The sequence below is a fragment of the Lepisma saccharinum genome, chromosome 17 (assembly GCF_977018435.1).
Source record: "Lepisma saccharinum chromosome 17, izLepSacc3.1, whole genome shotgun sequence".
NCBI classification, from domain to species: domain Eukaryota; kingdom Metazoa; phylum Arthropoda; class Insecta; order Zygentoma; family Lepismatidae; genus Lepisma; species Lepisma saccharinum.
In genome coordinates, this window is record NC_139245.1 from 61987713 (window position 1) to 62009814 (window position 22102).

The following is a 22102-nucleotide window of genomic DNA, read 5'->3' on the forward strand; positions in this document are numbered from 1 at the left end:
TACCACTTACGTATGGAGTTCTTGGATGGTGGTTCTTTACGAAATTTCGTACGAAACTCACAATGAACACTAACAACAGACCGACAAATGTGAAACTGTAGGATGCAAAAAGCTTTCTCTGCACCACAGGGAGCCATCTTGGAACTTATCACCCTGCCACCTAGTGGAGAAATTTGAAACTACTATGATCATTGCAAACAAAACTCTAGGATATGGTTGAAAGTATTTACATAGAACTTTAACTGTTGATAAAGTTTTATCGCTCCTGGAACGGTTTCTTATTGTTCAAACCATTTTGAAGCACGCTGCATTATTATATACGTGAATGACAATACAATTACTTTTGTGTTTATAAAAAAGCTTACATATTTTTGTTTCAAGGGAAGGTCTTCAATGTTATTTAAATTGAGCTCTGGTATGGGACTTCAGGATGCTAATAGTTTGAAATTTGCAAGGCAATCAAGACAAAAGACCAGTATACGACGACATATTACTTATGTCCCAACATTTAGGAAAATAATGTTAAAAAACTCAGGAAATTTGGAAATTGGCAAATAATTGACGCAAATAACAAATAAAGATCCTGTCTTATAGTAGGAACATGTAAATACAATTCACCAAAATTTACTCAACACTTAAATAATAAGGGGGAGCAGTGAAAGAAGGAAAGCATTATGGTTGGAACAAATTTTCCGAAATGATGCATTTCCTTGCAAAACATGCTTTTATTACATGACTAGCTTAATGATTTAATTGAGACATTAACATCAAAACTGTAATATTTTCTTTTTTAAAAAATGCATGCATTTGGATTAAGGGAATATACAATCTTGACAAAAGGGGACATCTAGTAGGTGCATGATATTGCCATTCCACTGGCATGTTCCAAAAGTTGCACAAGTTTAACGCATGAAACGAGTTGTGACAACTGGACATTCCAGAAGTGCTTCCTGAGTTTCACATGACAATAAACTTCAAAAAACATATGAACTCTGAGGCAAGTTAATTGTGTTAAAATTGTTTCTTTGTTGCAAAAATGCAGGAAAACATGTACTGAAAAAAAAAAAAAAGCTTCTGCAAGCTGCAGAAAGTGGTGGGTTGGTAGGATGATGAGTATGCATGAAATGTGTGATGTGGAAGTCTGTAATTAGAAAGAAAAAATGAATTATGCAGTATGCTAGGTCTTTCAGAAGGTATTACAGTTCTTCTTCTTCTTCTATTGTTTGTAGAAAGAGGTGGTAGATTATCAAAGATAGATACCAAAGCAGGAAATTTTGTGGCAAAATGTACATTCTTAGAGAATGCATTGTTTATCTAATTTTTCAAATCTCGTACCAAATTTGCTAAGAGAATGCAAAGTAAACAACAATTTTTGATGATGTTTATATTGGAGACATGCACAGCAGTTGCTGGGCCAGAGCAAAGCATCTGAAACATGTGGTCATGTGCAAGTAGAACTTGTACAAGTATTCAAGTAAAGAATGAAAATTCTTAAGAACTTTTTTAAAAAGAACATATCTGAGTTGGTCAAAATCTGGGTGTACAGAGATGTGCAGCTTATATATTATTTGTGTAGAAGCATGGATATTCACAGGATTTTTTCTAGGGAGGGGCAAACGAGACATATGCCACTGCCCCCATAACAGTGTTGTCTCTTGAAGAAAAAACTTTTTCAGACTGAAAATATAAGGTTTCTTCCAACCCCCTTCCAATAATTAACAAATTTCTGTGGCTGAAATGATATGTAATGTGTGTAGTTCAAAGTATATGTTAACATCCATTTTCCAGGGGGGATGGGGTCACCCAGATTGAACCCTCCCCTTTCGAAGGGGTATGCGCTATGACATCGATTCGAGTATTTTAAAAGCACACTTCAATGCAGATGCTGATTCTTTTTCTTTTGGTAGTTCATAATTATTAATATGGACATCAGCAGAACATTTTATTGCCACTAATATAGCAGACTTCATCTTGTCTGCCATCCATAAATATTCCAAACAAAACACAGTCGATTTTGTACCTAAATTCATAATAATAACTACTTTCACCAAGTTCAGGAGGCCAATTAATTTTTTTTGATTCGTGTGTTTTGTTGTGACTTTTGGAACCCACCCCAGAAGAAGCATTTGAGCTAGAATGTGGCAACATAACACGAGTTGCCACGTGCACTGAATTTTAAAATTAAGTCACATATCGGTGGAAAATTATGAATTTTGTGACTTCTCCTATAAATGTATGGTAAGAGTTCAGGCACATGCTGTTAGGATCTGTTGACAAAATTTCGCCCTACTAGTGTTGCCAGCTAAGATGGTATGCCCCTAATGTTGCACTTTTTCACATAATCAAATATAAACGCTAGTCCAAATCAATCAAATGCTGAACAAGACTCAGCAAATGACAGAGTAACAGTGGCCTAACTAAAACCATCTGAAAAATTCTTATTGAGCTCTTACACTGAAAGGAGCATTTCTGGAGGGGGATAAAGTTGACTTACACTTGTTATTAAGATATATAATATTCTGTGTGAAGTAAACTGATAATGGTAAGCATTGGAACATGTCTCAATGGATTAGGCTTCCAAATGCAGAAAACCACAAGTAAATATCTCTTATGGTTTCATGATGCAGGAAACAAAATTTTGGGTTGCCTGACTTTTGAAACACACTGTAATAATACACCATGTCTTCCTAAAAGAAAAGGCAATTTTATTCTTAGAGTACTAGGTGTGCTGGTTAATAAATCTTAATTTCATCGCTGCATGGTGCTGGAAGCAAGGGTTGGTACACAGTCTCAACTGTCCTGCTTTTCTTGTTCAATCAAAAGAAAAATGAGAGTATAAGCCATCGTGTCCTTGTGGAAACGTATGGTGACAATGTCCTAACGCAAGACACGTGTGTGTGTGCGTGCGTTGGTTTCGATGATTCAAAAGTGGTGATTTCGACTTGAAAGACAAAGATCGCCCGGGCCAGCCGAAAAAATTCCAAGATGCCAAATTGCAAGCACTGTTGGACGAAGACGATACACAAACGCAACAACAACTGGCAGAGAAGTTAAATGTTGGTCGCCAAACCATATCTGATCGTCTTTATGCCATGGGAAAGATCCTGAAGGCAGGAAAATGGGTCCCACATCATCTGAACGACAGACAAATGGAAAAGCGAAAAATAGTGTGTGAAGTGTTGCTTTCTCGGCATGAAAGAAAGTCTTTCTTGCATCGGATAGTGACTGGGGACGAAAAATGGATCTATTTCGAGAACCCAAAATGCAAAAAGTCATGGGTTGACCCAGGACAACCTTCAACATCGACCGCAAAACCGAATCGCTTCGGAAGGAAGACAATGCTGTACATTTAGTGGGATCACAAAGGTGTGGTGTACCATGAGCTTCTGAAACCAGGTGAAACAGTGAATGCTCTTCGCTACCGTCAACAACTCATCAATTTGAATCATGCATTGATCGAAAAGCACCCAGATTGGGCGACAAGATACGGAAATGTGATTTTGAAGCACGACAATGCCTCATCACACACAGCGAAAGGCGGGTAGACACCATTTCTGAACTTCGCTGAGAATTCTTGCCCCACCCACCATACTCACCAGACTTAGCCCCTTCGGACTACCACTTGTTTTCATCGATATCTCACTCACTTTCCCAGCAACACTTCAACAATTATGAAGATGTCGAACAAATGCTTGCTGACTGGATCACCTCAAAATGTGGACGATTTATCTGGAACGGAATCCACAATTTGACGGACAGATGGGCACAATGTATAGCTAGCGATGGTGCATACTTTGAATACAGTATTTGTTACCTTTCTCCCCAGATGCACTTGTTTTCTTTCGGATTAATTAAGAATTATTAACTGGCACACCTGGTATTCAATTAACATTTTTGTGTAGAATTTAGAATATCTGGCTAAAGACTAAAAGTCGCTTACTTCCTGGTACAACTCGAGGCAATTTAGTTTGCCTTATCAAACTGCCTTGAACATGCAGTGTTTCTAACCCAATACACAATGTTTCAATTGTCATTCCTACTGATTAAAATCCATGGGAGTCCATTGTCATCTCATTATAAATTTTGGCATACAATTGATCAAAACGAATATTAAAAAAAGAAAAAAATTGATAGGGGTGTTTCTGATTTCAAAAGAAAAAAAAGAGTGTTTGAAAAATTCAAACTTAAAATACCACAGTCAAGTTTAGTTTCATATTAAAGCCCATTTAAAACATATTTGAGCTCCCTAAGTCAAACAGATTTTGACCTACAGCTGATTCAAGATTTCAAAATGTTACATTTTTGCTATTTTTGCTCTTTAGATAGCCAATGGCTTAAAAACTAAGAGCCTCCAAAATCTGAAATTTTACATTTCTTGTCCTCTTCATGGGTACAGTGACTAAATAAAAAAAATCTGAATCCTAAAGGTTCAAAATTATTTTTTGTTCATTGATTTTACATGGTTGACTTTGATCTCACCACCAATGCTAGCGGATTTTATTACAACCATGTACATAGGTGTATTTTGTGTTGCTCGTTCCATTTCATTCAACCATTACTCCTCACTGTCATAATAAGCCACAAGTAGCAGAAAAACAGCACTAAAAAACAAAATTATTAATACAACATAAACGATCAGCTCATAATTTTGCACCTTCTTCATGTACTGGAAATAAGAGGCAGTGGGATAATTCCAATCAAAATGATCAAAACCATCTTCGATTTTCATGAAATAGGGTAGGATGGTAGAGGACACGAAGTAACTTACATGTTAAAATACAGTGGTGCAAAGTGTTTGTGCAGTAGAGTTGCCAACTTACTTTTTTATATATATATATATATAAATACGAACACCTGTGAAAAAGTATGCCACATTTCACACCGGCAGTACAGCAGCACCACCTGACACTGAAGTCTGCCACCTAGTGGCTGTGAAGGAGTAGGTATTAGTTTGCCAACAACAGTCATTGGTGGTGCATTCGTCTATCATACGCTCTCAAGAGACACTGCAATGTCAGACCTGACAGAGTTCCAAAGAGGCATGATTGTTGGAGCACGTTCAGCTGGAGCCACGGTGACTGAAACCTCAAAGCTTGTTGGGTGTGCAAGGAGCACAGTATCAGCCGTTATGACAGCGTACACAACACAAGGTAAGATGGCGTCTTCAAAGCACAACAGTGGACGAAAGACAAAGCTTGGTGCTCGGGATAGGAGGGTGTTGAAGCGCGTAGTGGCCCGAAAGCACAAGCAATCGTTATCCAAGATAACATCTGAACAGGCATCTCCAGGACCCCATTTCAACCAAAACTGTCAAAAGGGAACTCCATGCTGCAAACATTCATGGCCGAGTGGCAATTCGTAAGCCATTGGTGACATCACGTAATTAAGCAACGCCAATGGTGCAGAGCTCACAGAAGTTGGTCCCCACAGCAGTGGCAACAAGTCATCTGGTCTGATGAATCAACATTCACGTTATTTCAGACCACGGGGCGCGTTTATGTGTGGAGAACGCCTCGAGATGCATTTCATCCTGACTGCCTCTTGCCGACTGCGAAGCATGGAGGTGGGTCCATTATGGTATGGGGCGCGATATCTTGGCATGGTGTGGGACCACATGTTTTTCTGCATGGGAAGATCAATGCCAGTCACTATCGCAGCATTCTGGGGGATCATCTCCATCCTTTTGTCCAGACTTTATTTCCTGGGGACCGACCGCTTTTTCAAGACGACAACGCTCCTATCCACACTGCTGGGTCTGCCCAAACATGGTTTGAAGAACATGACGATGAAGTAGGACATCTTGAATGGCCCCCACAGTCTCCTGACCTGAACATTATAGAACATTTGTGGGGATATTTGGAGTCCAAACTTCGTGCTCGAAGTCCGCCTCCAGCCACACTTTCGGAATTGGAGACTGCTCTGGAGGAAGAATGGCTCCATATTCCCTTAAACATTGTGCAAGACCTCTATGCGTCCATCCCACGTCGCATACAAAGTGTACTTCAGTCACAGGGTGGTCCAACCCTCTATTAATAAAGATTTTCTCTACATTCACAGGTGTTCGTATTATTTTGTCCCCCATCTGTATATATATATAATATGTCAAGCAGGTGATGCGATCAGCACCATGCTCCACCCACCTTTACCCCACTGAGGCCAAGATCTAATAATTGATTTGAGGCTGGGTGAGCCCCAGAGCCACTTTTTGCAGCGACAAGGCAGGAGAATTTCCAATCTTAGATCACCCACCAGGGTAATCCAACCCACCTCCCTCGCATGGCAGTCTGATGCCCTACCAACTAGACCACATGAATCTCTGCACAATTTTGTTCCTATTTGGTATATTATAGTAGCAGTTGTACAGTTTCCTTTCATCTTACAATATTGTGATATAAACCAATAGATTTGCATGCCTTTTGTAACCTCACATTTGCTTCAAGGTACACAATTAACAGATATACTTGGTCCAAAATATGACCCCATAGGAGAAATGTATTCCTGAATATTTTCACAACTTTTTTATTTTGAAAAGCAGGTTCTGTACACAACCAAAAGTGAAAAAATAGTGTAACTGCCAATGGCACAAAACAAAAAATTATTAAACTAAGAAAAATATAAAATTAATCAAACCTAACAAAATGAATTTGTTAACTTGAACTTGTTACTTGCCACATGAATTGTATTTAACTCACCTAGTTTTATGCCCAGGGCCTTGTGAAGCATATTTAACTCAAATCTCTTTTCACCTTGGGAGTCTCGTGGTGCACAGGCAACTGAAACTACCATGCTATAAAAACTAAATATGCTGACCAAGGCAGAAATTTATTTTATTATAAAACATAAACTAAACGTAACTTTTCAACCTTCTAGTAAGGGGGACTGAAGTTAAACAATGTATGGAAGAAGGAGTTAGAATGAGTGGAAAGGACAAGAGAGGAAGAGGAGAGAAGAAGGAAGAATAATGAAGGAAATAGAGCGTGAGATAAAGAGTCCAGCGACATTCTCTTTCAGGTGAAAGTACAGTTAACAAGGGAAAGCCACCTGCTAGATTGTTCCAGAACTACTTTCTAACGGTCTGGAGGGGAGTATTTTTGTGTATATATATCGTCCTGTTGTGTACCTGGTTACATTTGTACTTGGTACAGAGTCTGAAGAAGACCTTGCTAGAAGGTTGAAACGTTACGTTTAGTTTATGATTTATTATAAAATAAATTTCTGCCTTGGTCAGCATATTTAGTTTTTAAATCATGGAAACAAGGCTTAATGGTGTTATACCATGCTATTACATACATGTTACATGATGAGTCGACCCATGGACAAAACTTTGCAAATGTCCATGAAAATCTTGTGAAAATCTTATTAAGTGATGCTGTTATTGTTACAATTAATACATACAATTTAAAAAGTGTATAAAATGAAAAGATGTACATTACCTTCTTTTATATTTATTTTTGCCTTTTGCGATTGTGCATTTGGCTTTGATGAATTGCTGGCCAGCACCTCGAAGTATAATGATACAAGATATATCAAGTTACAAGTAACCCAAGTATCAAGTTACAAGTAACCCAAGACTCAATGCTCAAAAAAAACAATAAGCAGTCAAGGTGTTAATGCTATTTAATCTAAGGGAAGCCAATCTACTGTTAGAAGAGTATTTTTCAGTTATATGCTGAAGGATATTCAAGAATACATGCCAGCATCCATGTGACAAGCTATTGCACAATTCATTGCATCCAAGAGCACTTTCACATTTTCTTCAAACAAAATACAGGGTGACAAGAAATAACCCGTACAAAGTTTGGCATAGCCTTCCAAGAATGTAGTGTACCGTAGCCAAATAATTGTTGTGTTATTGGATTCTCCATAGTCTTTTGAAACTGTACCTGTTGTTTCGGCTTTATAACGATTACTTTCTGTGTGTTTGACAATGTCAACCAAACGCAGTGCAATTTTGGAACTGTGGTGTCAAGGAAAGCGTCAATGTGAAATTGTTCGTTTGCTGGGTGTTCCAAAAGTGACAGTCTCAGATGAAGTTCGGCGATTGAAGGAGCTCAGCCATGAAGGCGACCATCCCAGAAGATGAAGAAAGCCTACCGTCAACACGTCCCAGAACCGCAAGATTATCAAAAAGCGAGTTCAGCGAAATCCGAGGGTTTCCATGAGAAAAGTCGCCCGTGAGATCGGGATCAACCGCGAATCGGTGCGGCAAATGGTGAGAAAGAACCTCAAGGCGTACAAGCTCCAAAAAGTTCAGCTCCTCACGGACGAAAACAAGCGCCTGCGACTCAAAAGATGCCATCCTCTGAAGCGCCGGGCCGCAGGTCAGCAATGGGAGCGCATTCTCTTCACAGACGAGAAGCTGTTCACCGTGGAGCAGGTGCACAACCACCAAAACGACAGGACCTGGTCTGCAGAGGCTCCCGGTACCTCAGCCATCGTCGAACACCGCCAAAATCCACAGTTGGTCATGGTGTGCGGTGGAATTTGCACAAACGGCAAGACGCCTCTGGTTTTTGTGGATCAAGGGGTCAAAATCAACCAAGAAGTGTACTGCCGCGACATTCTCGAGAACGTCGTCCTTCCGTAGGCCCAGCAGCACTTCGGCGATATGCAATGGACATTCCAGCAAGACTCCGCTCTGGCCCACAGGGCGAAAATGACGCAAGCGTGGTGCAGAACCCATTTTCCGGACTTCATCGCATCGACGGAATGACCACCCTACTCGCCGGATCTCAACCCAATGGACTAGTGTCTGGTCGATTTTGGAGGCCAGGGTATGTGCTAAACGCCACCACAGTTTGGAGTTGCTGAAGCAATCGCTGCATCATGATGGGACCAATTGTCGCCCGAGGACCTGCGGCTCATTGCCCAAAGTTTCAAAGCCCGTTTGGACCTCTGTATCACCGCCCAGGGAGGCCACTTCGAAACCGGCTGAACATCTTGTTCCTAGGTCCCATATCATTGTTCTTCAGCGTTGTTTTGCTCAATTGTTTCGGTTTAATAAATTTATGATCACAAACATTAGTACGGGTTATTTCTTGTCACCCTGTATTTGGTACGGTCCATAAATAACTGGATTAATGCCTTGAAATAGTGAAAGAAAGTGACAGAGCAATGAAATTTACTGGATACGTAAGCCAGGCCCCATATGCCACATGTCTGCGGGATGAGTTCCAGGCTGCGATGCTAGGTGGCAGAACTAGCAGAAAAGGGAGGTTGAGTATGTGCAATTTGCCTTTAAGGTGCCAGTCAGTCATTCAGTGACATGAGTCATGGCATTCACAGTGCCAGGTGTCACAAAGGAGGCTCAGCGATCAGTCATACAATGGCAATGGATGGGATCTTGCTCAGCCGGTATACGCCAAAGGGAAAACACCTCAGCAAGGAGTGGAAACGCCCCTCGTCCTAGCGGCCTAATAAAAGCAGTCAACTTTGTTCGCAAGGTGATGTTCGTGTTTTTCTCTGATCATTGTGGTCCACTTCTCGGACGCTCCGTACTCTGTACTCTGACATCCTGCGAAATGAGGTGACACCTGCAATCAGGCGCAAGCGGTGCAGCTTCTTGTCATGAGATGTTATCATACTGCGAGACAATATACATCCCCACGTTGCTGGACACACTATGGACACGATCACACAAATTGGTTGGGAATACTTAGATCATCCCTCCTACAGCCCTGACCTATCTCCATGTGAATTTAATCTGTTAAGCACACTGAAAAGTGCCCTACGTGGAATCTACTTTGCCTGGGATGCACTTCTGCAGGAGGTGGTCTTCCATTGGTGCTCGCAGCAGCCACAGAACTTCTGGGACAGGGACATCAAAAATCTGGTGAATCAGGGTGATGCCTGCCTCAACAATGCAAGGGAGTATGCTAACCAGTATTAAAAGGTACGTCCGTACAACATTCATTCTGGTTATTTATTGATTACACCAAATATCATCGTACGTGCATGCTTGAAGCGCAAAAATACCTGGAACTCCTAACAGAATGAAATCTAACATTTCTAAATAACATGAAAGTACTATCAGCACTGCAGTCACTCTAATGCATGGAACTCATCTGCACAAATGATAACACCACCATCAACATAATTCCTGTGAGATCAAAATTACTGATGCAAGAACAATAATCCAAATTACCACATAGAGCACGTTTCAAAATGATTTCAACGATAAAAACACCTTCCATTAGCAAAACAACATAATCACCAATCGAATATCCTGTAAAGCACATCCTTAAGTTTTCTTTTGGAATGGTCTCAGTCATTCTAAATTCCACCGCCACGTGCGTCAGTTCCGTATACAATTTCATTAAGATCCACCACCTAAGAACTCTATCGTATTAGTGCTGAGGTGCAAACCATTGACCAGAACATGCTGAAATGTGTCTGGATGGAGTTAGCTTCCTGTATTGACGTGTGCAGAATAACAAAGGGTGCTCACATTGAACATGTATGAGTTAACTTTGCGATAACCATTGGCACTTAAACATGGACAGTTACATTACACATGTAGAAAATTTTATCTCATTTTGACCATTTATGAAAAAAATATAACGAGTTGAAATCGTTCAAATAATTTTGAAACACGGTGTATGATAAGTAACTCTCCACATGCAGAACACATCACAAGGAGTTGGCAATGATGTCATGACATGATAAATAGTATAACATAGAAACACAATTACTTTGTTACAACACGATGTCTCCAAACTAAAACAACAGAGGCCGACCTCCGTGGTGAAGTGGTTAGGCAGGTCCTGGGTTCCAATCTCTGCCTGGGCATAGGTGTTCTCTGTGAGTTTGACTTCATCAATTTCAACCTATCATCATCACTCATCTCCACGATTAACCAAAAGTGGCAAAAAGTGATGTAAAATAAACCAAACCTAGCAATCAAAAACAACAGAAAGTGTTCATATGTTAAAATATTCATAAACAAACCATATTTTGTTCTTAAATATGGGAGACTTGAAATCCAAGCTTCATTGTTTAATTGCTACATGGAAAAATTCTTGCCTCTGTCCATACACAAGAAGCAATTCTGAATGTGACTAAATATTCAAGTTGAGAAAATTATGAGCAGATATGATCAAAGTATTATGGTACTTGGTTTCATTAATGTGAAAATAACTTCATGCACTCACCTTTCTGTCTCTGCAGATGGACATTCATCTTCAATTGCAAGTTCACTTTTCACATCTTCAGGCTCTACAGTCTCGTCACTTTTAATTGCAACAGCACCAAACTGTACAATGTCATCACTCGCATCAAGATCTTTACTATCCTCCTGAAAAAATTCAGTCATCCCAGCACCAGAATTCAAGTATATGTGAAAGGCAACATCTTCTGGCTCTTCGACTTTCATTTGTTCCAACTTTGATTCAGATTTAATAAATGGTGATGAAGATGCTGGCTGCCAAGTGTTTCCGGCTGACTCTTCATTTGGCTCACTCTTGATTGAAGAATGCATGAGGTCAGGTTCTTCTTTCGGTAGGTTGGGCAGAGAGTGATCGTGAAACTCCATCTGTACTCATGAGGGTAAGGCACTTGCTATCTGAAAATACATTTTAGACACAAACATTAGATGGTGCTCAAATAAAAGACAAAATATAAGATATGTGCGTGTGTAACAAGTATAAAAGGGGAAAGGAAAAGGTCACCAGACAATCGAAAAATCCAAATTTTTGCAGCCTCATCTCCAGTGGTAGAAGAAAATTGTGATAATGGAAGCTGTGTAAAGTTTAAAGTGATGATTATGGAGGTATGAGGGTGGAGATGTTTTGGTGGGGAAAGTTACTGGATAGTTGTTTTCAGGCCAGAGGTTGGTTGCATTCATGGATGATATGTAGGCCCTCTCCCATCTTTTTCATACTAAGGTGTTGACAGATTGGGTAATCTCTACTCAGAAGCAGTCATTGAAAGGGATGTTTTGATGGTTGGTAGTAACGGAAATGATTAAGTCCAGGTTGTGGGTGGAGGAGGGGTGGTTGTTGATCCTGAGGTTAAGGGCCTTGGATGTCCCACCCTCCTTCCTCCCGATATTGCAGGTGAAGGTATAGATAACACTGCCCAACTTTGTGTGCATGTGAGAGTCTTTGTTTTTAGGACTGTTCGTGGGGTTTTGGGGGCTGATTCAGAAAATTGCATCTGATAGACTGCATCAGATCTGGTTAGATACGGATATGGTATGTTATATGAATGCATAAAATTTTAGTCCATTCTTTAAAAGATCTCCTTTGCAGAATAGTGATATCACAACAAGCTTTGTTAATTGATTTGGCAATTTGTGTGTTTAAATTAGCCACAGTTGTTTACGTATAATTGCCCTTTGTTTCACAACTATTATTCCCACCCATATCATTTCATTTCTGCAGATTCAACGCCATAGAGGTCATGGATACTTCATGACTACTGCCTGAATAATCCCAACATATTTTGCTATATTTGTGGAGAGTACACACTAGAAGCAGATAGGAAACCTATTTCTGAGTTTGCAAAAAGAGCATGAGTCATTCCACGCCAAATCAACACAGATATGTGCAATTTCAAAACCTGACCATCTCCGATTTTCATGAAATTTGGGGAGTTGAAACTATGCATGGAACAATTGTTAAATTATTCAAGGTCAAAATTCGCATAAATTGCCCTTTTTGATCTCGCTTAGCTATATTAAATATTCTGTAACTCTGCCCCTAATTCGCCTAGGAAGCTCAAATAAAGCTTATTGTACAGGGAATTGAACAAGATTTCCAGTGATATATAACGAGCCTACCTATGGATAAAAATATAATTTTGTCAAGTGACTTTGACTTTTCACCTTGAATATCTCAAAACATGTCATCACCAAAAATCGTGAAAAAAATATATTAGGTCCTTCATGCCATACTCTAAAACATATCCATTCTGGGACTGCAATGTGATCAGAAGATACAAAATAATATGTGTAACTATGTGACTCATAAAAGCCTCATTACATGAACTTTGAAGAGTCAAATGTCCCTTAACACCCCCTACAAAATCAAAAGAAGTTATCCTGGTCATGAAAGAAATAGGTTAGGCACAAGGAGATCCCTGGCTGTGTGTGTCAAGTGATATTGTTCACCTCCATATTGAATTCAACGCAAAAAAATTCAAAGGGAAGGGGGAGATGTGATATATCAAATCAGGCTAGAATTTCACGAGAAATGAAGAGGTGATGGTTTTTCCAATCCATGTTTAGCCAGCAAAAAATTACTAATGCATGCTTGTAACCATTTTCTCCTTTTCGAGGTGTTAAAAACAAAGCATTAGAATGCTCCTAAAGTGTTAGGAACTAATCGAGATCATGCTGACATCTCGGGAGATACATTTACACACCATTGCATATGATTTTAATTAGCGATATTCTCCGATGAGCTAAATAGTGAAGAATATTGGGAAAGGCGTCTCAAACAATTACAACGTGACACTTTGTTTGGAATGAAATTGATCAGTGATGAGACTAATTTTTATGTTCACGGTGAAGTTAATAAAAAGAATATGCAATACCTGATATTCGATAATCTACAGTAGACAGATCCCAGCCGAATGGCTGTTGCAGGTAAGCTAATGATGTGGTATAGTGTATAGAGAATGGGAATGGTCGGTCCATATTCAACAATGGAAACTTAAATCGTGAGGGCTTCTTGGACTTTTTAAGTGAACAGGTATTTCATCCTTCCTTACGAGATATGGCACTTTTTCAGTTTTGAAACAGGACAAGTGTGACCACACTATGTGGACATTGTGGCAATTTCTTCACGGTGAATTTCTAGGTAGATTTTTGGCAAAATGGGGATCTATTAAAAGGCCTGCACAATCCCCAGATCTAACATCTTAGGAGGACTTTTACCTTCAGAAACATTTGAAGAGAATGGTGCATGTACTAAAAGTCCATGATATTGACCATCTGAGAGAAGGCATAGTTGCTGCAGGCGATGATGTTGCACCTGCTACATTGCCAAAAGTTCTATGCGAGTGTCAGATGTCAACGAGTGTGCTCACATGAATATTGACATTATAATGTGCATATATTGTAAGTGAAAGATATGCGTATAACTTTTTTTGCTGGCTAAAGATGCATTGGAAAAACTTTCGCCTCTTCATTTCTCGTAAAATTCTAGCCTGATTTGATATATCACATCACCCCCTTTCCTTTGAATTCTTTTGCATTGAATTCAAGAATATGCCGGACCTGCGCTTGACACACAGCCAGTGATCTCCCTGTGCCTAACCTATTTCTTTCATGACCAGGATAGCTTCTTCTGATTTTGTTGGGAGTGTTAAGGGACATTTGACTCATCATAGTTCATGTAATGATTCTTTTATGAGACATAGTTTTACATATTATTTTGTATCTTCTGATCCCATTACAGTCCCAGAATGGATATGTTTTAGAGTATGGCATGAGGGACCAAATATATTTTTTTTCACGATTTTTGGTGATGACGTGTTTTGAGATATTCAAGGTCAAAGGTCAAGGTCACTTCACAAAATTATATTTTTATCCATATGTAGGCTCGTTATATATCACTGGAAATAGGGGCAGAGTTACAGAACATTTAGTATAGCTAAGCGAGCTCAAAAAGGGCAATTTATGTGAATTTTGACCTTGAATAATTTAACAATTACAAGACGCAAGATACTAAAAATTTCCATCCAGAGTCTCAACTCCCCAAATTTAATGAAAATCGAAGTTGGTCAGGTTGTGGGCTGTGTTGTTTTCATATGGAATAACTCATATGTAGCTTATTTTGGTGTCAATCTTGGAGATCAGGATAAGCCATGGGCTCCTCATACTGTATGACAAAATTGTACGGAGCATTTGCTGCAGTGGACAAATGGAAAGAGAAGTTACCTGAAATTTGGGAGTACTAATGGTTTGAAGGAAACAGAAAAACACTTATATGATTGTTATTTTTGTATTGTTAATATCCCAGGCATCAATCTTCATAATTGTGACAAGTGGTCTTATCCTGATCTACCTTCAGCCAAGAGACCTGTTCCACACTTGTATCTTGTACCCATTCCACCTATCCATGAACTATCGCAGCTCTCAGCGGATGAGTCTTCCATGTCTGATACTGAACAAAATTAAGACAGTGGGGTTAGTGTCACTGATTTTTAAACAACTTCAGCTAGTGAACGTTTTGACCAGAATGAATTGAGTGACCTGATCAAGGACTTAAATCTTTCCAAGGAGTCCTTGGAATTGCTTCTCTCCAGACTAAAGGAAAAGAAAGTACTTCAGATTGGAAACAAGAACTACATTTTATCAAATGAGAAAAAAAGGATTTGCTGTCATTCTTTACCGAACACAATTACTTAGTATTCCGCAATGACATCAGAAACCTTTTGAAGAAAATTGGTTTTTCAGCAGTTAAAAACATAGTTTGAAATGTGTTATTTTATAATATATATATATATATAACAAATATAGTTGTATTCCAATCTGTCACCCCACCAGGATGAACGAAGAGTCCAAGACCATCTCTAGTCTTGGAAAATATAAAATACCAAAAAACATCAATGGGTGATATGTGTAGACTTGAAGATGGTTAATTTTCTTCTTTGTCAACAAAGTGGCTACACAAAGCATCTTTTCTTGTTATGTCTTTCGAATAGTAGAGCCAAACATCAACATTGGGCAAGAAAAGATTGGCCTACGAGGGAATATACGGTTGTTGGAAAACAAAATGTTCTCAATGAACATTTGGGAGTACGAGATAAAATCATACTGCCACCACTACACATAAAGCTAGGCCTGATTAAATACTTGGTAAAAATTTTGAAGAAGCACACTGAATACATAACCTGGACTTACCATGGAAAAACTGTAGGCAGGAGTTTTTTTGGTCCACTGATCAGACAACATAACTGACCCACATTTGATATTATGAATGAATGAAATTGAATCATGTGCCTAGTATTCATTTGTTCCTGATGTGATAAACGTTCTTGGCAACAAGAAGGCACACAACTACAAGCAATTACTAGAGGATATCATCTTTTATTTCAAAGGCTTGGCTGTAACGTAAGTGTCAAACTCCATTATCTGCACTGTCACTTAGATAGCTTTCCAGGAAACCTTGGTGACTTAAGCGAAGTACAAGGTGAAAGGTTTCATCAGGACATAAAAACAATGGATGCCAGATATCAAGGAAGATGGGATGCACACATGATGGCAGACTATTGTTGGAATCTCATGCAGGATCATCTTGGCACATTCGACTCTCGGAAATATTACAAAAGGAGCTTCTTGTGTGTCTAATGACGGGAAGTTTGTATCATAAATCTCTGCTTTTGGTATGAAATAAGTAGATTTTCATGTACAAAGGCTGTCGCAGAGAAGGTGAGACAGATTTTTTCCTGGCTTGGCAACACTGCCTATGGTTTTGGCACTAGTCGCGTTGTGTAGGATGACTAGTTCTGTTTCCGTAGCAAGTTGTCACATGTTGCGAAACCACATTAGCGAGCAGCTGTGTTGATTTACGTGGAACATGTTTCGTTTACCCCTCCAGGTTTTTGTGTATAACATTGTTTTTCGCGATGAGTATTCAAGATGAACGGTGACATGCCATAATTTTTTTTTTCGCGTTTAGGGAAAATTGCTGTGGAAACATACACAATGGTTCAACAGGAATATGCCGATCAAGACAGACTGAGTAGAGCCACAGTGCACCGATCGCACAAGTTGTTCGAAGATGGGCGCGAATCAGGCACTTTGCTTCTGCATCCTGCACAAAGACCGTCCGTGATTAACGAGATGCTAGTGAATACGGTTGCATACCGTGCGGGCTTATCAGGATTATGCGACGAAGAGAAAAATAGACATTTTCCCGCATACAGCCCGAACCTTGCACCCTGCGAATTTGGCTATTTCCACTTTTAAAGGCCGCTTTACGTGGTCGTCATTTCATGACGAACAAAGAAGTGATCACCGCAGCGACGAATTTTCAAAGACATTCACAAAGTGGCAGGAGCGTATGGACGCTTGCTTAGCTGTCAATGGTGCCTATTTTGAGAAAGATGTACATCTACTCGATATGGCTGATTTTGAATAAAAAATTTGTGGTTTGTACTTTTTTTTGTTTCATTTTCATGATTCTTGGAGGGGTTCATGTACATGCTTGGCTTTTAACTGCTACGCAGTCACGACGTTTTGACCTATTGCGCTTATTTTGGTATCAATTGGCAGCTAATGAACCAAATTTTCATCCTAGTACATTTGCTAGCCAATGGAGGTTGCTGTTTTCCTATACACCTTCTTTGCGACAGCCTTTGTAGTATTCATTTCTATCAATTTTTAACGAGTTTCATTCATGCTTAAAATACATTAATTTGAACACTTTATGAAAAAATCCAGATTTTTCATGAACAAGGTAATGCACGATCTTTTGTCTTGAACTGCCACAGTACCCAAGATGCCTACAGATGCCATTTCTAACACTCGTCTCTTCCAACTGGCATTGACTATGGAAGTGATGAACACACGTGCTGTCCCCACTGCAAGTGATGTAACTTTTACTCTGATTGTATAATCCACTCTGCAGTGTTGCCACTTCGTGCAATATTTATGAAATGACACTTGTATTTCTTATCGGCTAGCAGAGTGAAGAGTGGTATATGGCATGTGTTCTGTACATTAAATAATATAGCTCATACAGGAAAAGTTGTGCCATTTTTTAAATTAGCAGATCAAACAAACCTAGAAACAGGTCTAACATTTGAAGCAGCAAAATGTGTGTAGGCCAGTGTAAGGTTTGAGGTGTGGCAGGCAAGTGCAAGGACTTAAATCAGGTTTGATTCAAATCACGATGAAATCAGGTAACATCACTTTAAATAAAAAATATATAGAATAATGTACACTTCTCCAAATGTTACTTGACCACCCTGAAAGTTTTCTAAGTCCAGAAATCGTTAATTTGGCAACATAGCTCTTGAGAACCAGCACAGAATAGCCAACTTTACTGCAGGTCCCTCTACTAGGCGAGAAACCCTTTGGTGTAAGACTTACATTATTGTTTACAACATGAAGTCAGAAACAATATTCGCCAAACATGTTAATAGAGAACAATACAGAAAACTCAAGTATGAGGAATAATTTAAGAGAATACTTGCGATTTGGCACATTAAAATTGGAATCAGAGAAACTGTTATGAGGTTGGAAACACTGTACTCGCTCGTGGTACACTTGGAGGTGTTGTCAAGTTTGAACACAAGAGGACAAAATTACGAATTGGTTATGCAAATAAAATATAACAACACCTTGCAAAGTACTGTGCAATGAGAGAAAATTAAAGAATCTCGCAATTTGCAGTGATAATGTGTTTGTCACATAGAAAAGTGGTAGCTTGCATCTGGTTCATGGATTTGGCATAGATAGATGTTTTCAAATTACCCCTCTCAATGTGCACAATAAGAAAGGCGATTTGGTTGGTACAGTGGGTCCAGGTGAACTTGAGGGAGCAAAAGCGGTTCAGTGGGTCAAGAAAAGGGGATAGGGATGGTTCTCCATGTGTCCATGTCATGAAGACGTTGTCTGTAAAAAGAAGGCAGAGGAAAGGTTGGTCTCCAGGAGATTTTATTAGAGTATTCCCCATGAAGATGACATAGTATGGGGCCATTCTAGTGCCCATGCCCATGTCTCGGGTGTGTAGGTCACGTTGGTCTTCAAAGGTCAAGTTGTTGCATGTGAGGACAAGGTGAGCTAGGTGGATCAGAAAGTTAGTGCTGGTCTGCTGCTGAGGAAGATCTCAATGGAGCGATGGCTGTGGGAGTAACATATGTTGGTGTAAAGGGAAGTGATGTCGATGGTAGCAAGGATGGTGTTTGGGAGAAAGTGGTTGGTGACACGAAGGTCTCATAGTCATTTGCCTTTGCTTGATTTCAACTTTTTCAAGCATATTTCTTTCATTGTTTGAAGTTGTGAAATGTATGTATTATTGGCAGATTATACTCCACGACACAAGAGTCATAGGATCTGTGCTGGGTTACATTAAAATCAGGGAATACTTTCTCACACATTTTCAGTAATTGAAATTTACTGCACATTACCTGCTTGTACAAATAACTTCAGGCAGTGTTAAAGGCAGACAATTTAAACTTTGGTGGACAGCTGGTATGTATAATGACATCATGTGTATTGCACTAAAGACAGATCCACAGTATACTGTCAGTCAGCATGTGGCAGCAACTAACACACCATTTCTTCAAAAGTATACATAATATTTCAGTTTGGTCTTCTTTGTTCATTTGCATACACGTACAGGCACACCATATTCAAAGTACAAAACAATATATCCATTGTTGCTATTATTAACAAGCAAATATTGAAAAATCAGACAAATCAACCAATTTTCAAAATAATTGGTTGCTGGGACAAGGGCTCCTGAAAACTTAATGATAAAATTCAAAGTGATACTTCAAGACACAAACTCCTGTTCTTCAAACCCATGTGCGTCACTAGAATCCTTCAAGGAACAACTTTGCCTGACACCACAATTTCCGATACACCCATTCTTCATTCCTTATTCTAGGACAACTTGACTGGTAACACCGGTAACGCTCTGCGGAATATTAAATTCTATACCTTAGGTTGGCACAGTCAAAATAAATTAACTCTGAACTATAAGTGTGCATGAACTTTGGACGTGAGAGGTGTTCTTTAATCCTCATATGCCCGTATGTAGAACTAAATAACATACATGCCTTATGACAACGTTTGTCATATTACATGACCATTTTAGAAAAAAAATATTTTTAGTACATAATCACGGCACATAGAGCATGTTTGCAGATATCAAAACCAATGTTCAAAAATAATTCCTGGGGCAGCCATTTTTTCAATAAAGTGCAACATATCATTTGCTTGCTTCTTTCTCATGTGGCAGTTTACAGAAACCTTAATACCGTATTTACACGTGTATAATGCGCACTTTTTTCCAAAATTTTTGCCCCTCAAAACTGTGGTGCGTATTATGCACGGAATAATTTGTACAGCCAAAATGAAATCACGCAATTTTTTTTTCACTATGTCACTGCGTATAACATGTATATATCTACAGATTGCCTTTCTTCAGCAATAATAATTTTAAAAAATAACTTTTTAATGCGAAATGGCCGTTTTCCATGAGTTGTCACTTAGTATTGGAAAGTTTTGCGACATCGAGAAAAGCAGCACCCGTTCTGGCGGCATTCAAGCACGCACCTACCGTCACACGGGAGACGTATCAAGCGGTATTTTTCACGGGAGAAATAACTTCCACAAATTTTTTTCGCCTTAGACATGGTCATGAACCGAGATTGGGTGAAAAATACGTTTTTTTGCACTCATTCCCTTCAGAAGCACTCTACCGCTCGCAAGTGGGTCTGATCTAAAAATAAACACCAGACCACGCTTCAGTTATATCCAATAGCAATTGACCTCTGCCCTCCCCTCCCCCAAGCGTACCAATGTTACCTGCAGCCGACGGCTGCTACCCAACATGCCAGGCTTGTTTTGCCATTGTGATTTTGTTTCCTCTTGTATACATGAGAAGAGATCGAATATGCTTGGATGTTATTTTAAATCGACTTTGTAGCGTACAACTTCCGGTAATCGCTTTCATTCAAAACATATTTTTTGTTCCCTGTAACACTTCATAAAGAAGTGAAACTGTTATAGATAATCAAAACCACATAGGCCAACTAAAGATCGTCAACACTCTTAATGCATTTTCATCCAGGTTTCTGCAAAAGTTCACTTCGATCTTACTTGCATCATAACTCCCGTTTACCACTTTCTACATTTTCATGACTGTGCCGATGTCCTAATATTTGCCAAAAGTGTTCCGTTGGCAGAGTGACTTCTCCCTCTTTTCTTCTCAGCAAACGTTTAGGGGGGGGGGGGGCAATGCCGATTGTCTTCTTGCTCGTGTGTGCACACAGGCTGATTACAGGCAAGGGTGGAAGTGGACCGCTCTTTCTTTCCTTTGACTTCTAAAATGGTCAACCAGTTCTGGATGCATTCTTGAAAACGAACAAAAACCATAGGACAAGTATAAAAAAAATTATAGAAATAATGCCCCCCTACCCAGCTTTCTCTGCCACTGGTCTGCACGGCAATGTAATAATTGCAGAATTCAGGTCCTATTTTTTTTCTTTCTTTAATGCTATTGTATTGAAATATTGCCCGTATTATTGTCTGTTGCAAGGATAAACGTAAAGAAAGGGTTTATTCTTTCTTCTGCACACAGCTGATAAAAGTTCAGCCTTCGACAGTTGCGTTATCTATGAAATACGGAGGATTTTCCCTGACCACCTGTTGCTCGAACTTCCAGCCGGTCGCCTTGTTTTTACGCTGCAACTGGCGCCAGTGTTTTGTCTAGCATCTGCGAAGTTGTCACTTGTGGATAACAGCAATGACTCATCCAGCGCCAAGGCAAGTCATTGTTTTGTATCTCGCAAAGCTGTTTTGATTTGACGATAACGAAATTCGATCTTCAGAAAGAAAAAGAAGAATTAAAACAACTTCATGTTCTGCACCTTTATCTTCAGAACCTCAATGTGTAAGCTGCGAACGATTTTTTTAAAAATGCTCAATGTATAAGCTGACACCCATTATCGTCGATTAACGTGAGAGTAAATAAAGATCTCCCATTTTGATATGATGATTTTGAATTCACTTTTGTTGTTTACTAATTTGCAAAACATTAGTAATAAATTACTTCTTGACAAGAGATATGTACATTCTACTTCATAGTTTCAACCCAAACAATATATATTAAGGAAAAAAAAAGTAAAAATAATTTGTCTTTGTAAGAAGATTGCTCTGGGTTGATATCATTATCACTTTTCAATGACACTTTTCATCAACAAACATTATCTTTTGGGCAAAACGAATCAAACATTTTTCCAGGTTTCCTCTTTTCTCATCATTTGATTTAGCAAACCATGTTCGGATCTGCTGTTCTTCATTCCTAACGAGTATCAGATTGGAAAGTTCATTTAGACAGAAATAGTAACCATAATAAGTGAAAGGGGTCAAATAAAATAATTACCGAAGAATCAAAACAGAAAAACAGTGAGAGACAATAAA

The 22102-nt window shown here is 39.2% G+C and overlaps 1 protein-coding gene across 2 annotated transcripts in view; it reads right to left on the reverse strand.

The window, feature by feature from the left end:
- Nucleotides 1–22102, reverse strand: part of LOC146001323 (uncharacterized) — a 202289-nt gene that overhangs the window by 170609 nt on the left and 9578 nt on the right. For both annotated transcript variants that reach the window (XM_083138636.1, XM_083138635.1), the window contains exon 2: nucleotides 11151–11560. In XM_083138636.1, the coding sequence (XP_082994762.1) occupies nucleotides 11151–11530 (380 nt within the window). In that variant the 5' untranslated portion in view covers nucleotides 11531–11560. The remainder of the gene's footprint in view (nucleotides 1–11150; nucleotides 11561–22102) is intronic.